The sequence below is a fragment of the Oncorhynchus tshawytscha genome, linkage group LG10 (genome assembly GCF_018296145.1).
Source record: "Oncorhynchus tshawytscha isolate Ot180627B linkage group LG10, Otsh_v2.0, whole genome shotgun sequence".
Classification (NCBI taxonomy): Eukaryota; Metazoa; Chordata; class Actinopteri; order Salmoniformes; family Salmonidae; genus Oncorhynchus; species Oncorhynchus tshawytscha.
Window position 1 is genome coordinate 52,622,072 of NC_056438.1, and position 15,792 is coordinate 52,637,863.

Here is a 15,792-nt window from a genome sequence, read left to right on the forward strand (position 1 = left end):
GAGCTTTCAGGAAAAACAGCACTTCCGGGTTTGATTTTCCTCAGGTTTTTGCCTGCAATATTATTTCTGTTATACTCACAGACAATATTTTGACAGTTTTGGAAACTTTAGAGTGTTTTCTATCCTAATCTGATAATTATATGCATATTCTAGTTTCTGGGCCTGATAAATAGGAAGTTTCAAGTGGGTACGTTTTTTAGCCAAAAATGAAACTTCTTGAGTGTAGAGGGCATGATTTATCTCGACTAACCAGTGCCCTCACATATTGACTCTGTACCGGTACCCCCTGTATATAGCCTCGCTATTGTTATTTGTTACTTTTATTTGTTACTTTTTTTCTGTATTTTTCTTAACTGTATTGTTGGTTAAGGGCTTGTAAGTAAGCATTTCACTATAAGGTCTACCTACACCTGTTGTATTCGGCACATGTGACAAATAAAATTTGATTTGATTTGAACTTATTGAGACTAGCCTACTCAATGGACGATTGCTCCATTCTACCTAGTTGCTCAGGCCTCAGTGTAAAATACAGGTTAGATCTTATCTTATTGTCTTCAGGTTATAACTGACTCTTCTCCCAATCATGTAACACTGCATGAAAAGGCACATTTATGTGTCGAACACTCCAGTGCGCAAGTCCGAAAATGTACCATTTCTGAAAATGCCCAGCAGTGTTCGGCGCTGCACACTTCCCGTAAATTTCAGACAACGGACCATTTTAGTGCACGGATGTGCACAGACGTGTATATGGCCAGCAACAGTTCAGTAAATCCCCAGTAAACACATGTCCACCCACTTACCAGGACACATCCAGTGCACACCTTTGACATGTCCTGGAGATGCAAAACATCTTCGTCAACATCCGCCAACGACTCGCCAATAAATGTCAGTGTTAATGAATTACAGTGAGTTATGAATGAATGGATGAACACGTGTTAATGTTATTAATATCACACATTGGGGTTCCTACACCTTTTCAGAAATAAAATTCAAGCACCACTATCAAGGTTTTTCCAGCACCTCGTGACATCGCTTTCCTAAAACAATTCTTAGTCCCTTGAATAAAACACACAAATACACTTCTTGAAGGATGACAATTCATGTCAGTAGAGCAGGAGAAAGTAAGTAATAGTATCTGCATTTAGGCTAAGCAGGGCCCGAAACTGAAGGAAGCCCGATGGTGGCTAGCCCTGGGCCAAACTAGAGAACTACTGCCTGTACTCTGCTTCATTCTTCTGAAAACCCTTTCGTTAATCTTCGAATTTCAAATGTGGTGTTTACCTGCTTACATGGGTTAAAGAGGGTGGGGGGTATACCTCAATATGAAAGAGCCTATTCAAAATCCAAAGATCAACAAAAGTGTTCAAAATAATCAAGCACAGTACTTCCAGGAGTCATCCAGCTTCGCTTCGGGCCAGCCTCCATTGGGGTTACTGTGGTGAGGGTTGAGGGGTCCGTGGGATCTAGGTTTGCAGGCCATCCTCCTCATCACTCATCAGGTCCGCATGAACTCTTGTGCAAATGTCTCTCTCATCCTCTGCATGCACTCTCGACCATTCATCTAGATGTAGAAAAAGAAAGAAAACAATAGAACCCAGTAAACAAATGCATCAGTCTCAAGTCATGCATTTTCATATAATTCATATAAAGTGGCAATCAGCAATAGAAACAATAACAAAGTGCACTCCCTGCCCATTTCAGTAAAAAGCTGATGATGCTGGAGAAATGTAACCACTCTCAAATTCATAGACAGAGCTATGGATACGAGGACTGACCATCCGTGATAATAACATGATAGTTTTAACCATGCTGTGTGGCTATATAATGTTTGTTTACACTTATATTTTTTACAAAAATTGGAGTAAAACAAGCTTATATTTAGGGTTCTGATGGGGTACGGCGGTTGAACTAAGCTCATGAGGCATAATCAGTATCACTACTGTTAAAATAAGTATTGCATTCCATCCACCTAAAAACAATAAAACATGTCATTATTGTTTTTTTATCAGGGGGCGCTGCAGCACCCTCATCATCACTACTTCCCATGGCTATGCCCAAAGATCATTAGAATCAAACAAGATATACTACAAGTTTTGAATGTGATACTGTCAGTGCACAGAGCTACAGGCATGTGGACTAGAGTAGGAAATATCATTTTTGCCAAAACGTGAACCTAGCTCATGATTACTGTTATTTTCAGTAAAACAGTCAATGGGGTTCTGATACAGAGGCAATTAATATTGCAACAAAGTATAGCAATCAGTGATTAATGGAACTAATGGGGCTATAGCAGCCACTCTAGACCAGGTGATTACTGGAACTAATGGGGCTATAGCAGCCACTCTACACCAGGTGATTAATGGAACTAATGGGGCTATAGCAGCCACTCTAGACCAGGTGATTAATGGAACTGATTAGGTGATAGCAGCCACTCTAGACCAGGTGATTAATGGAACTAATGGGGCTATAGCAGCCACTCTACATCAGGTGATTAATGAAACTAATGGGGCTATAGCAGACACTCTAGACCAGGTGATTAATTAAACTAATGGAGCTATAGCAGCCACTCTAGACCCGGTGATTAATGAAACTAATGGGGCTATAGCAGCCACTCTAGACCCGGTGATTAATGAAACTAATGGGGCTATAGCAGCCACTCTAGACCAGGTGATTAATTAAACTAATGGGGCTATAGCAGCCACTCTAGACCAGGTGATTAATGAAACTAATGGGGCTATAGCAGCCACTCTAGACCAGGTGATTAATGAAACTAATGGGGCTATAGCAGCCACTCTAGACCAGGTGATTAATTAAACTAATGGTGCTATAGCAGCCACTCTAGACCAGGTGATTAATGAAACTAATGGGGCTGTAGGAGACACTCTAGACCAGGTGATTAATGGAACTAATGGGGCTATAGCAGACACTCTAGACCAGGTGATTAATGGAACTAATGGGGCTATAGCTGACACTATAGACCGGGTGATTACTGGAACTAATGGGGCTATAGCAGACACTCTAGACCAGGTGATTATTTGGAACTAATGGGGCTATAGCAGCCACTCTAGACCCAGTGATTAATGGAACTAATGGGGCTATAGCAGACACTCTAGATCAGGTGATTAATGGAACTAATGGGGCTATAGCAGCCTCTCTAGACCAGGTGGGTGGAATTCAATTCTGTTTTTATTCTACTCTTCTAGACTCAAATATATAACTTGAAACATGTAATAGGGCCATGCATGCACTTTGTATTCCAAGGACCGGAACTAATACAGGAGTAATTAACCGCTTTCTCATCTGGTGACCCTTCTTTGCATGTTTCTCCAAGATTGTGTCCACTATGTTCTCAGGTAAGCCTGAGAGATATGCCCGCCTCCAGTGGCGTGTATTCATGGATGCCAAGGGAGCCAAGCTTCCCCAAAACATTGACCAAGAAAAAAACATTCATATTTAGTCTCTCTGTGTTTCAGAATTGTCCTTGAATATATCTCACTGGAGAAAGAATTTGTGCCAGCGAAACAGCGCTCCTCTGTCTCTGTATGTGTAGGCCATCTATCTGATGCTGTCTGGTCCAAAAGAGTATGACATTGTTGCCGCCCATAGAATTGAATGCAAGGGAAGCCAGCGAGCATTTGGCCTCCATTGATTAAAAAAAAGTACAACATAATAGCCAATCAGTGTTGAGATAAACTGAGTGAGCAGAAGCCAGTTTTGGATTTGGCATCACTCCTATCAAATCGCATTGAGAGCATAAATCATTGACAGAAACAGCTTGAATTGTTCCTTCTTCTTGTGTTGTTGTCCTCCGGTGGCTAGCTAGCTAGCTAAAATTGTCCCTTTCCTGAATTGGAGATGGGATTAGGGATTTACTACATTCTCCGTACTGTCCAATGATTATAATAGCGAATCTGATCCAACCATTAATTCATACATTGTGCCCCTGGCCTGAGAGGATAGAAGTTCAAAATTTAGGGTGATGTAGCAGGTGATTGTTAACTAGCTAACATTGCCAATGAAAGGAAGGTTGGCTAGCGAGCAAGCATTGTAGCCAGGTAGCCTAGGACAACAAAAAATAAAAAAGTGTGTACTGTATGACAGAGAGAGGGACCGTTTCGTCAACATGAGAGAGAAGAGAATGGCATTCTCTTCAAGTAGGGTGAGTCAACATGTTTTTTCTACCTGCACAAACGTGCACACACACACGCACACAGAAATCAGAACCATGGGCAGCCACATCATATTTAGCTTAAATTGATTCTACTAAATTGTTGTTGGTATCTTTAGTTGTCACTGTATTAGACTAAGCATAGGTGATTTGATGATGTTGAAATGTTGAAGTTGAAATGGTGCTGAAATAGTGGAGGTAGCTCCTGTTTTCCTTGCGACCTGCGGTAACTCTCCCTGGTTCTAAATCAATAGTTGTTTAGTAGTCTGAAAATGTCGGAATCATTAACTTGCTGGACCATGCTGTAGGTCATGTAACTGTTTGTTACATGCAATATGTTTTGTGGACTTCACCAGACAGAGGTTGCTCTCCAGTTTTGTGATGAAACAAAGACCTGGTTGAATTTATTCTGCCACTGTGTTTTCTTATTGTCTTGGCCTTTAGGCCTATATATACATCACAGTCGCAAGGCATATGAACTAAACAACGCAATTATATCACAACACAGGTTGTAATATGGCTTTTTTTTTGGCTTCCCCAGTGATTTTACCCACGCACTGCTACTTCCCACCTCATAATCTCGTAATAGGTGGCACAAGAACCTGCAATGGATATAAGCACAAGGTACATTTTATGTTGTTTTGGTGGCCAGGCCACCATTACAGCACATTGCTATTAAGGGTATTATAGATTTGTGTTTTTATAATCGTTTTTATTTCGATTTGTTTTTCAATTTTTATTTGAGGTTAGTTTTCAGACCTGATTTACTAGTTTTTATTTAGTTGTAGTTGTATACAGCAGTGGAGGCTGGTGGGTGGAGCTATAGGAGGATGGGCTCATTTTAATGGCTGGAATAAAACAAATGGAACAGAGTCAAACATGTGGCTTCCATATGTTTGATACCATTCCATTTATTCCATTCCAGCCATTACAATGAGCCCATCCTCCTATGCTCCTCCTATGCTCCTCCCTCCAGCCTCCTCTGGTAAACAGGTATTTCCATTTAATTTTATATTATTCAGTTTCAGTTTTAGTGATAGGGACAGAAAGGAAGCATGGGAGGCTAGGAGCCATTTGTGTTGTTTTTTTATTTATATTTATAATATATAAGGTGATGGGTCAGGTTAGGTTTAAATGATTAAATCAATATTAATGTGACTTGGATTTGAAGTGGGTGGATCATCAGCGATGGGTGTAACCCAGAAATTATTTGATATTGATATAAAAATGGCTGCATTGGACCTTCAACACGTTTCATTGGTCAGTTCCTGTGTGGTGATACTGATGGTTGGTCGGGTCTGATGGTTTGTTTATGTAGCAGGTTAGGAGAATTAACATAGCAAGTTAGGAGAATGAGGTTAAGGTAAAGGGTTAGGCTTAGCTAAAATGCTCTCATAGTTGCAGCATTGGGTGGCAACAAATCTGCCCAATTAGCTTTTCTATTACACCCACTTGCGTTGATACGCCCCTTTATGTTAAAACACCGGTGTCCGGCAGCCATGTTGAGTTGCAGTTACCCATGACTTGAGTATTTTCTACTGATAGCTATAGTGACAGTGATGCACTAACCTCATTTCTAGGTTATTACACACAGCGCATGTAAGCCTGGCTTATCAACGATTCAAAGTTGGTCTATAATTTGATGACATGTCAATGCCACCAGGCTTTGGATATGAATTATGTACACTCTTTACATAGATAGTTGGCTGGAAATGTTACATCTAAAAGATGATCTTTGTCCTATAATCAACATAAAGTTCACCTGCTTAATTTGAGTCACATGCAATGTTCTAATCATCCCAAACCCAGGGTTGTATTCATTCGTGCACAGTGTAGCAAAACATTTTGCATGGGAAAAACGAAAACAAGCTTTTCTTATTGGACCAATTCAAGTAGGTTATATGTCAAGTTGATCAAAATGCCTAAATCTGCACATCTATATTCAGTTGACATTCAATGTTTCGCCTAAAGCAGACAATTTAAGGTCCACTTCTGCTACAAGGATCTACTATTACTCTGAGCATGAAGGCTTGAACAAAATTTGGGCCCTTGCCTGAGTTTATCCTCGTCAGGTCACGTGGTCAGGAAAAACTCAGGGCCCAACCTATCAACCATAAATTGTATATATTGTTTTAGACATGGCTGTAAATGATTTCTTGTAAAAATACTTGAAATGAAAGACATATTTGATCATGCCGTAGAAGAACAAGAACTCCTAGGTAACTGTATCCAGCTGATGTCATCATGGGTTAATGATAGTGACAGAGATACAGTAAGGAGTTTGTGAGATATGAAATGATACCCCCACACCACTATACTTAAACTGCCAGTAAATATTTAGTTAGCCATTTGGTATGCCTTCCAAATATTCAGGAAATCAAATCAAGTTAACCACAATATTATCTTTATTACACATCTTAATGAAAGATCCTAGTCTGGAATTTTCAATCAAACATGACAGGATTAGTTGCCTAGTGTCTCAGAGATACCAAAAAACACCCCCCGACACCCATCTCCATTCAAAATATGAGGGACAATGTCAAAATTTGATGCTGACAACTGTTGCAGGTTACATGTGAAAAATGTGAGAGCCTGGTTTCATGCCAAATGTTGCATTCAACTAAATAGAAAGTGTTACAATCATTATCACATTTCCATTTGATGCCAAATCTGATTGAAGAAAACAAAGAGAGAATAGAGAGCCAAATATTATATGGTCAAACGTCACTTTAAAAATACACATTTTTCCACATGTCTTGGAGGAAGAGATACTTCCAGTGGAATAGGGTCAGATCTGTTTTCTCTAATGCCTGGCCTCAGGAGAACCCATACAAAATGTTGTATCCTATCTGAGTGGCCTGTGTTAGGATCATTTAGGCAGCAGCTCATTCCCCCTGCCTGCCCCCTGGGCTCTCAGCCACTGACTGGAGCATGTGTTATCTGTTCCTTATGAGACACAATGAGGACTTGGATTTTCTCTTATGCCAACACAATGCTGAAATCTTATATTAAACTCAACCTGAACTGAGGTGAAAAGAGGTCACATCACTGGCTGTGTTCCAAATGGAACCCTATTTCCTACAAAGTGCACTATATAGGAATAGGGTGCCATTTGGGACGCAGACCATGTTTCATCTAACCCTGTCCCTCCGTTTCCATCCCAAAGTTGGGATGTATCCTTAAATCCTAAAGTTATTCCACATGACACGGTGTGACAGAGGCATGAGTATAGTCAATGTTAAACCCAGTGGGGTTTTCTCCCACCCATGAGGATTATTTTAACTGTAGCCTATATCTGTGTCCTAAATGGGACCCTATTCTCTATAGGCACTGGTCAAAAGTAGTGCAGGAAATAGGGATTCCAATTGGCACACAGATCATAGCTCAAGCAGGTGCATGCCTCTAGATACTGCCCAAAGAAAACCTTTGAAAAAGGGCTGCATGAGATGGTTCTCAAGATCACATTAGGAGTTAAGGTGCTGTGTGTGGTAAACAAATGTTTACAAAATGGAGAGAAGCACAAACATGACAGCAGGTTGATCCACTGAATGGTAACAGTTACATTGCTGGAATTTCCATTTTTTTCATTTTGAATCAAAACAGTTTGTGTGTTAAAGTGCTAAATCATGTTTTGTACTCTGCCCACCACCAAGGCTATATTCCTCTTACACAATATACATTTAGGGAACTTAACACCATCAGCAATGTGTCTCGGAGAATCCTGAAAGGATGGTATTAATTATACTGTACCTTTTTACAGTAATAAACCTGTTCATGTGATATGAACAGAGGACATTTACCACTGGTGACATTATTTAACATAGTGTAGTGAATGAGTCTCTGTAAAAAAATATATTTCGAATTTTCCCAAATTCATTCCTTTATCTTAAGGCCTTCTAAGAACAGATTTTGTATCAGACAAACAATGAAAGTACACCTTGTTACTACCAGGATGCTCCCGAATTGCACTCTATTCCCATATAGTGCTCTACTTTTGACCATTTGACCAGGTCATAGGATGCCATTTGGGACTCATAATCTCAAGTAGCTGTGGGGTAGAGACTAAAAAACGCACAGAGGCAGTGAGGTGAAAGGCTATCTGGAAGAAGGGATCCCAACGGGCTCGACACAATCCCCCAAAACAGCATTGGAATCATAGATAAAGGAGGTTACAGTATCAAACTGATCCCCTCCAGGAGGCTTATAGTTCAAATCAACCCCCGCCTTAGAAATACAAGGACACAAACAACCTGAACCTGCATCTCTCCTCTCCATACAGCTGGAACTGAAACAAATATGACAGTCACAATTAGCAAGATATTGATATGGTATTGTTGCATCCCTGTGTACAACGTGTGCCATAAATTGGAATCATAATTGGAATATTATTTATGATAATGATCCTTCTGGGGACAACAATGGTATGTGACTGGCAGGGATTAAACACCAGTTAATTAAAAGTAAAGTTGAAATGGTATTTATTGGGAGGATTATGCAAAATAGGTATTATGATACAAATGACCAGAGTTTGTGGATTGCGTGAACTGCCTTCTAACATGCGTCCACTGAAAAGCCATTGCTTCAGCAACCTTCATGGATGTGGGTTTCAAAGCTGCGGATAATGATAGCAGGTAAATGTTCTACCATTAGGATAATGACTGTTTGGAATGCATCATCATTCAGGCAGAAAAGCAAATATGATTGCCATATGAGTTTCCATGTAAAGAATTTGACTGGGCTATACACGCTGAAACACTAGGCTACTACTAATGAAAACAGTTGCCTTCTTATATTTCATGAGTTAATTGAATAGATGGATGGTCACTTGATTGTACTAAGAGAAATAAATCAGTCTTGACTCTTTTGACATTTCAGGCAAATAAAGACAATACGCTACATTTTCGCTCCCCGGGAAGACATGCACAATTGCGCACATTCCATTCCTAAAGATAGCATACACGTGTTGCCTTCTTGTGCGTAAAAGTCTTGGTTGTCTGTTGGTGTCTTTGCATGTTGTTTGTTTTCAATCGGGGAAGAAAGCATGCATTAAATTGCATAAGAGCAACATACAGCGGTTAGTCCCCATGGGGCGTGTGGTGGTTCTCCTCTCCAGTCTAAATGATGTCACTTTCTAAAAAGGCTGTCAGCAAGAATGTAGGTGGCACCCAAACACAGTAGCAGGGAGATTCCCGCAGTAAACCTCACACACTGTCAACAAGGCGCTCCAGTGAAATAGTCCTGCACTTTACTTGGATAGTCTCTGCTTCTCATTTCACCGGTTATCAACCAGGGGAAGGCATTCAGGGAAGACTGTAGGAGTCTCTTCGTGTGCCTCATGGCTGCGGTACTTGGAAACAGCACCCGAACTACGGGAACTTCAGATTGTGAGCTGAGAAGCCACTTCAGAAGGAGAAAGAGGAGGTCGACAAGAAAAGGTCAGTAGACAACTTGTTGTGGTCAAATGACGAGTTGTCACCATGAGTTAAATGTGGACAGAAGGTCACAGAATGTACCCTTCATTGAGATGATTTAAGTTTGCCTTGAGGGTTACTATGTAAGATAAAATCACAAAGCCTGAAATAAACGTAGGAATACTTTGTCACTGCATCGTTATTGGAAAATATCTTTACTTTATTTTGGAGGTGTAAGGTTTGCCAGTGGTCATAATATGTAGCCTACATTATTACAAATATGATCATTCCACACTGTAAAACCAAGTACCTGTGCAGCACATGCTCAACTCATTTCTGCAAGGAGTGAAGTGATACAATTGTTTATTAATTGATCTCCTCATATTGGAGGCAACAGAGAAAATGCACTGTGTTGAATTTTGATTCTCATATTATTGAACTGTAAGTGCCTTTGGTCCTGAATTGATTCGTAAGGATATTATAAAATAGGCTTACTCCAATCAATGGAATGCTTTGACCAATAATTTAAATGGCTTTTGATAGTTCCCTCCCTCTATCTCCTGTTATTTAAATTCACTCTCATTATCATGAAAGCCCTGACAATAATTTCTATTGTCCTCTTGGCAACAGGTCAACATTTTAGGATTACACTGCACTGCCATTGTTCTTGACACACTAATCCTCAGAAAATGCTGCAGATTATTTCATGAGGGGCTTTGTATTAAAACCTATGCTTATTCAAAGTGCCTAAACCTTTTCCATTCTATGTACGACCTATTGGCCTTTTGCTGCTCAATGTGAGAGTGTATAACGTTACAGTGAATGAATTGCATGTCCCCAAATGCTAGCCGATTCCCATTAGTGCACTGCATTTAGTGCAGACTTGGTTTCAAAATAATCAGTGGCCTTCTTTTGAGGAGGTTTGTTGTAATGATTTAACTAAAAGGTTATTTTGAATTGATATATTGACAGAAGAGTTGTATATTTCTCTTTTGAATGTGGGATGTGGTAAACATTTGAGTAGGCTATATAAACATTCAAATGATGAGACAAATATATGAACTTGGAACATTTCTTGGATATCATGAAAGTTTTCTTTAAACACAATGTTTTGATCATTAACAGAATACATTTGGTAAATTACTGAAAAAATTGTTGTTTTCTTTATTTTTACTATTTTCTACATTGTAGAATAATAGTCAAGACCTCAAAACTATATGAAATAACAGATATTGAATCATGTAGTAACCAAAAAAGTGTTAAACAAATATATTTTAGATTCTTCAAAGTAGCCACCCTTTGTCTTGATAACATCTTTGCACACTCTTGGCATTCTCTCAACCAGCTTCATGAGGAATGCTTTTCCAACCGTCTTGAAGGAGTTCCCACATATGCTGAGCACTTGTTGGCTTCTTTTCCTTCACACCTTCTCTCTCTTCACTCTCCAACTCATCCCAAACCATCTCAATTGGGTTGATTGTGGAGGCCAGGTCCTCTGATGCAGCACGCCATTACTCTCCTTCTTGGTCAAATAGCCCTTACACAGCCTGGAGGTGCGTTTTGGGTCATTGTCCTGTTGAAAAACAAATGATAGTCCCACTAAGTGTAAACCAGATGGGATGGGTACAGGTTAGAGGTCATTTGTACATGTACAGTCGTGGCCAAAAGTTTTGAGAATAACACAAATATTAATTTTCCCAATGTCTGCTGCCTCAGTTTGTATGATGGCAATTTGCATATACTCCAGAATGTTATGAAGAGTGATCAGATGAATTGCAATTAATTGCAAAGTCCCTCTTTGCCATGCAAATGAACGGAATCCCCAAAAAACATTTCCACTGCATTTCAGCCCTGTCACAAAAGGACCAGCTGACATCATGTCAGTGATTCTCTCGTTAACACGGGTGTGAGTGTTGACGAGGACAAGGCTGGAGATCACTCTGTCATGCTGATTGAGTTTGAATAACAGTCTGGAAGCTTCAAAAGGAGGGTGGTGCTGAGAATCATTGTTCTTCCTCTGTCAAATATGGTTGGTTACCTGCAAGGAAACACGTGCTGTAATCATTGCTTTGCACGAAAGGGCTACACAGGCAAGGATATTGCTGCCAGTAAGATTGCACCTAATTCAACCATTTATCAGATCATCAAGAACTTCAAGGAGAGCGGTTCAATTGTTGTGAAGAAGGCTTCAGAGCGCCCAAGAAAGTCCAGCAAGCGCCAGGACCGTCTCCTAAAGTTGATTCAGCTGCGGGATCGGGGCACCACCAGTACAGAGCTTGCTCAGGAATGGCAGCAGGCAGGTGTGAGTGCATCTGCACGCACAGTGAGGCAAAGACTTTTGGAGGATGGCCTGGTGTCAAGAAGGGCAGCAAAGAAGCCACTTCTCTCCAGGAAAAACATCAGGGACAGATTTATATTCTGCAACAGGTATAGGGATTGGACTGCTGAGGATTGGGGTAAAATCATTTTCTCTGATGGATCCCCGCTACCAGCGCTACCATCAGTCCTGTGTCATGCCAACAGTAAAGCATCCTGAGACAATTCATGTGTGGGGTTGCTTCTCAGCCAAGGGAGTGGGCTCACTCCCAATTTTGCCTAAGAACACAGCCATGAATAAAGAATGGTACAAACACATCCTCTGAGAGCAACTTCTCCCAACCATCACAGAACAGTTTGGTGACGAACAATGCCTTATCCAGCATCATGGAGCACCTTGCCATAAGGCAAAAGTGATAACTAAGTTGCTCGGGGAACAAAACATCAATAGTTTTGGTCCATGGCCAGGAAACTCCCTGGACCTTAATCCCATTGAGAACTTGTGGTCAATCATCAAGAGGTGGGGTGGACAAACAGAAACCCACAAATTCTGACAAACTCCAAGCATTGATTATGCAAGAATGGGCTGCCATCAGTGTGGCCCAGAAGTTAATTGACAGAATGCCAGGGCGGATTGCAGAGGTCTTGAATAAGAAGGGTCAACACTGCAAATATTGACTCTTTGCATCAACTTCATGTAATTGTCAATAAAAGCCTTTGACACTTGTAAAATGCTTGTAATTATACTTCAGTATTCCATAGTAACATCTGACAAAAATATCTAAAGACACTGAGGCAGCAGAATTTGTGAATATTAATATTTGTGTCATTCTCTAAACTTTTGGCCATGATTGTAGGTAGGGGTGAAGTGACTATGGATAGATAATAAACAGTGAGTAACAGCAGTGTACAAAACAAATGGCGGGGGTGGGGGTGGACATTTGATTAATTGTTCAGCAGTCTTATGTCTTGGGGGTAGAAGCTGTTAAAGGGCCTTTTAGTCCTAGACTTGGCGCTCCGGTACCTCTTGCCGTGCGGTAGCAGAGAAAACAGTCTGACTTGGGTGACTGGAGTCTCTGACAATTTTATGGGCTTTCCTCTGACACTGCCTATGATATAGGTCCTGGATATAGGTACTGGGCCGTTCGCACTACCCTCTGTAGCGCCTTATGGTTAGATGCTGAGCAGTTGCCATACCAGGTGGTGATGCAACCGGTCAGGATGCTCTCGATGGTGCAGCTGTATAACTTTTTGAGGATCTGGGGACCCATGCAAAAAAAATTCAGTCTCCTGAGGGGGAAAGGTTTTGTCATGCCCTCTTCACGACTGTCTTGGTGTGTTTGGACCATGATAGTTTGTTGGTGATGTGGGCACCAAGGAACTTGAAACTCTCGACCCGCTCCACTACAGCCCCGATGATGTTAATGGAGGGGGGGGGGCTGTTTGGCCAGCCTTTTCCTGTAGTCCACGATCAGCTCCTTTGTCTTGCTCACATTGAGGGAGATGTTGTTATCCTGGCACCACACGGCCAGGTCTGTGACCTCCTCCCTATAGGCTGTCTCATCGTTGTCGGTGATCAGTCCTACCACTGTTGTGTCATCAGCAAACTTAATAATGGTGTTGGAGTCGTGTTTGGCCACGCAGTCGTGGGTGAACAGGGAGTACAGGAGTGGACTAAGTACACACCCCTGGGGGGCCCCAGTGTTGAGGATCAGCGTGGCAGACGTGTTGTTGCCTACCCTTACCACCTGGGGGCGGCCCGTCAGGAAGTCCAGGATCCAGTTGCAGAGGGAGATATTTAGTCCCAGGGTGAACAACATTCTCACATAGGTGTTCCTTTTGTCCAAGTGGGAAAGGGCAGTGTGGAGTGCGATTGAGATTGCGTCATCTGTGAATCTGTTGAGGTGGTATGCTAATTGGAGTGGGTATCCAGGAGGATGTGGTTGATGTGAGCCATGACCAGCTTTTCAAAGCACTTCATGGCTACCGACGTGAGTGCTACAGGGCGGTAATCACTTAAGCAGGTTACCTTCGCTTCCTTGGGCACAGGGACTATGGTGGTCTGTTTGAAACATGTAGGTATTACAGACTCAGTCAGGAAGAGGTTGAAAATGTCAGTGAAGACACTTGTCAGATGGTCTGCGCATGCTTTGAGTACACGTCCTGGTAATCCATCTGGCCCCGCGGCTTTGTGAATATTAACCTGTTTAAAGGTCTTGCCGACATCGGCTACCGAGAGCGTTATCACACTGTCATCCAGAACAGCTGGTGCTCTCATGCATGCTTCAGTGTTGCTTGCCTTGAAGCGAGCATAAAAAGACATTTAGCACGTTGGTAGGCTCACATCACTGGGCAGCTCATGTCTGGGATCCCTTTGTAGTACGTAGTAGTTTTAGAGCCGGTGTAGTAGGATTCAATCTTAATCCTGTATTGACATAATTTGAGTCAATTGGAGGTGTACCTGTGGATGTGTTTCAAGGCCTACCTTCAAACTCAGTGCCTCTTTGTTTGACATCATGGGAAAATCAATAGAAATCAGCCAAGACCTCAGAAAACAAATTGTAGACCTCCACAAGTCTGGTACATCCTTGGGAGCAATTTCCAAACGCCTGAGGGTACCACATTCATCTGTACAAACAATAGTACGCAAGTATAAACACCATGGGACCACGCAGCCGTCATACCGCTCAGGATGGAGACGCCTTCTGTCTCCTAGAGATGAACGTACGTTGGTGAGAAAAGTGCAAATCAATCCCAGAACAACAGCAAAGTACCTAGTGAATATGGTGGAGGAAACAGGTACAAAAGTATCTATATACACAGTAAAACGTGTCCTATATCAACATAACCTGAAAGGCCGCTCAGCAAGGAAGAAGCCATTGCTCCAAAACCGCCATAAAAAAAGCCAGACTACAGTTTGCAACTGCACATGGGGATAAATATTTTGTATTTTTTTTTAGAAATGTCCTCTGGTCTGATGAAACAAAAATAGAACTGTTTGGCCATAGTAACCATCGTTATGTTTGGAGGAAAAAGGGGGATACTTGCAAGCTGAAGAACACCATCCCAACTGTGAAGCACGGGGGTGGCAGCATCATGTTGTAGGGGTCTTTTGCTGCAGGAGGGACTGGTGCACTTCACAAAATAGATGGCATCACGAGGGAGGAAAATTATGTGGATATATTGAAGAAACATCGTCAGACATCAGTCAGGAAGTTAAAGCATGGTCGCAAATGGGTCTTCCAAATGGAAAATTACACCAAACATACTTCCAAAGTTGTGGCAAAATGGCTTGGACAACAAAGTCAAGGTATTGGAGTGGCCATCACAAAGCCCTGACCACAATCCTATAGAAACTTTGTGGGAAGAACTGAAAAAGTGTGTGCGAGCAAGGAGCCCTACAAACCTGACGCAGTTACACCCGCTCTGTCAGGAGGAATGGGCCAAAATTCACCCAGCTTATTGTGGGAAGCTTGTGGAAGGCTACCTGAAACGTTTGACCCAAGTTAAACTATTTAAAGGCAATGCTACCAAATACTAATTGAGTGTATGTAAACTTCTGACCCACTGGGAATGTTATGAAAGAAATAAAAGCTGAAATAAATCATTCACTCTAATATTATTCTGAAATTTCACATTCTTAAAATAAAGTGGTGATCCTATCTGACCTAAGACAGGGAATTTATACTATGATTAAATGTCAGGAATTGTGAAAAACTGACTTTAAATGTATTTGGCTAAGGTGTATGTAAACTTCTGACTTCAACTGTATGTCCATTGCTCATGTTTCTTGACCCAAGCAAGTATCTTCTTCTTATTAGTGTCCTTTAGTAGTGGTTTCTTTACAGGAATTCGACCATGAAGGCCTGATTCACTTAGTCTCCTCTGAACAGTTGA

At 41.4% G+C, this 15,792-nt stretch overlaps 1 protein-coding gene across 1 annotated transcript in view; it reads left to right on the forward strand.

Moving 5' to 3' along the window:
* Positions 1–9,247: 9,247 nt before the first annotated feature.
* Positions 9,248–15,792, forward strand: part of LOC112260421 (double-stranded RNA-specific editase B2) — a 40,574-nt gene continuing 34,029 nt past the window's right edge. The window contains exon 1 of the mRNA XM_024435509.2: positions 9,248–9,603. Coding sequence (XP_024291277.1) covers positions 9,504–9,603 — 100 coding nt within the window. The 5' untranslated portion in view covers positions 9,248–9,503. The remainder of the gene's footprint in view (positions 9,604–15,792) is intronic.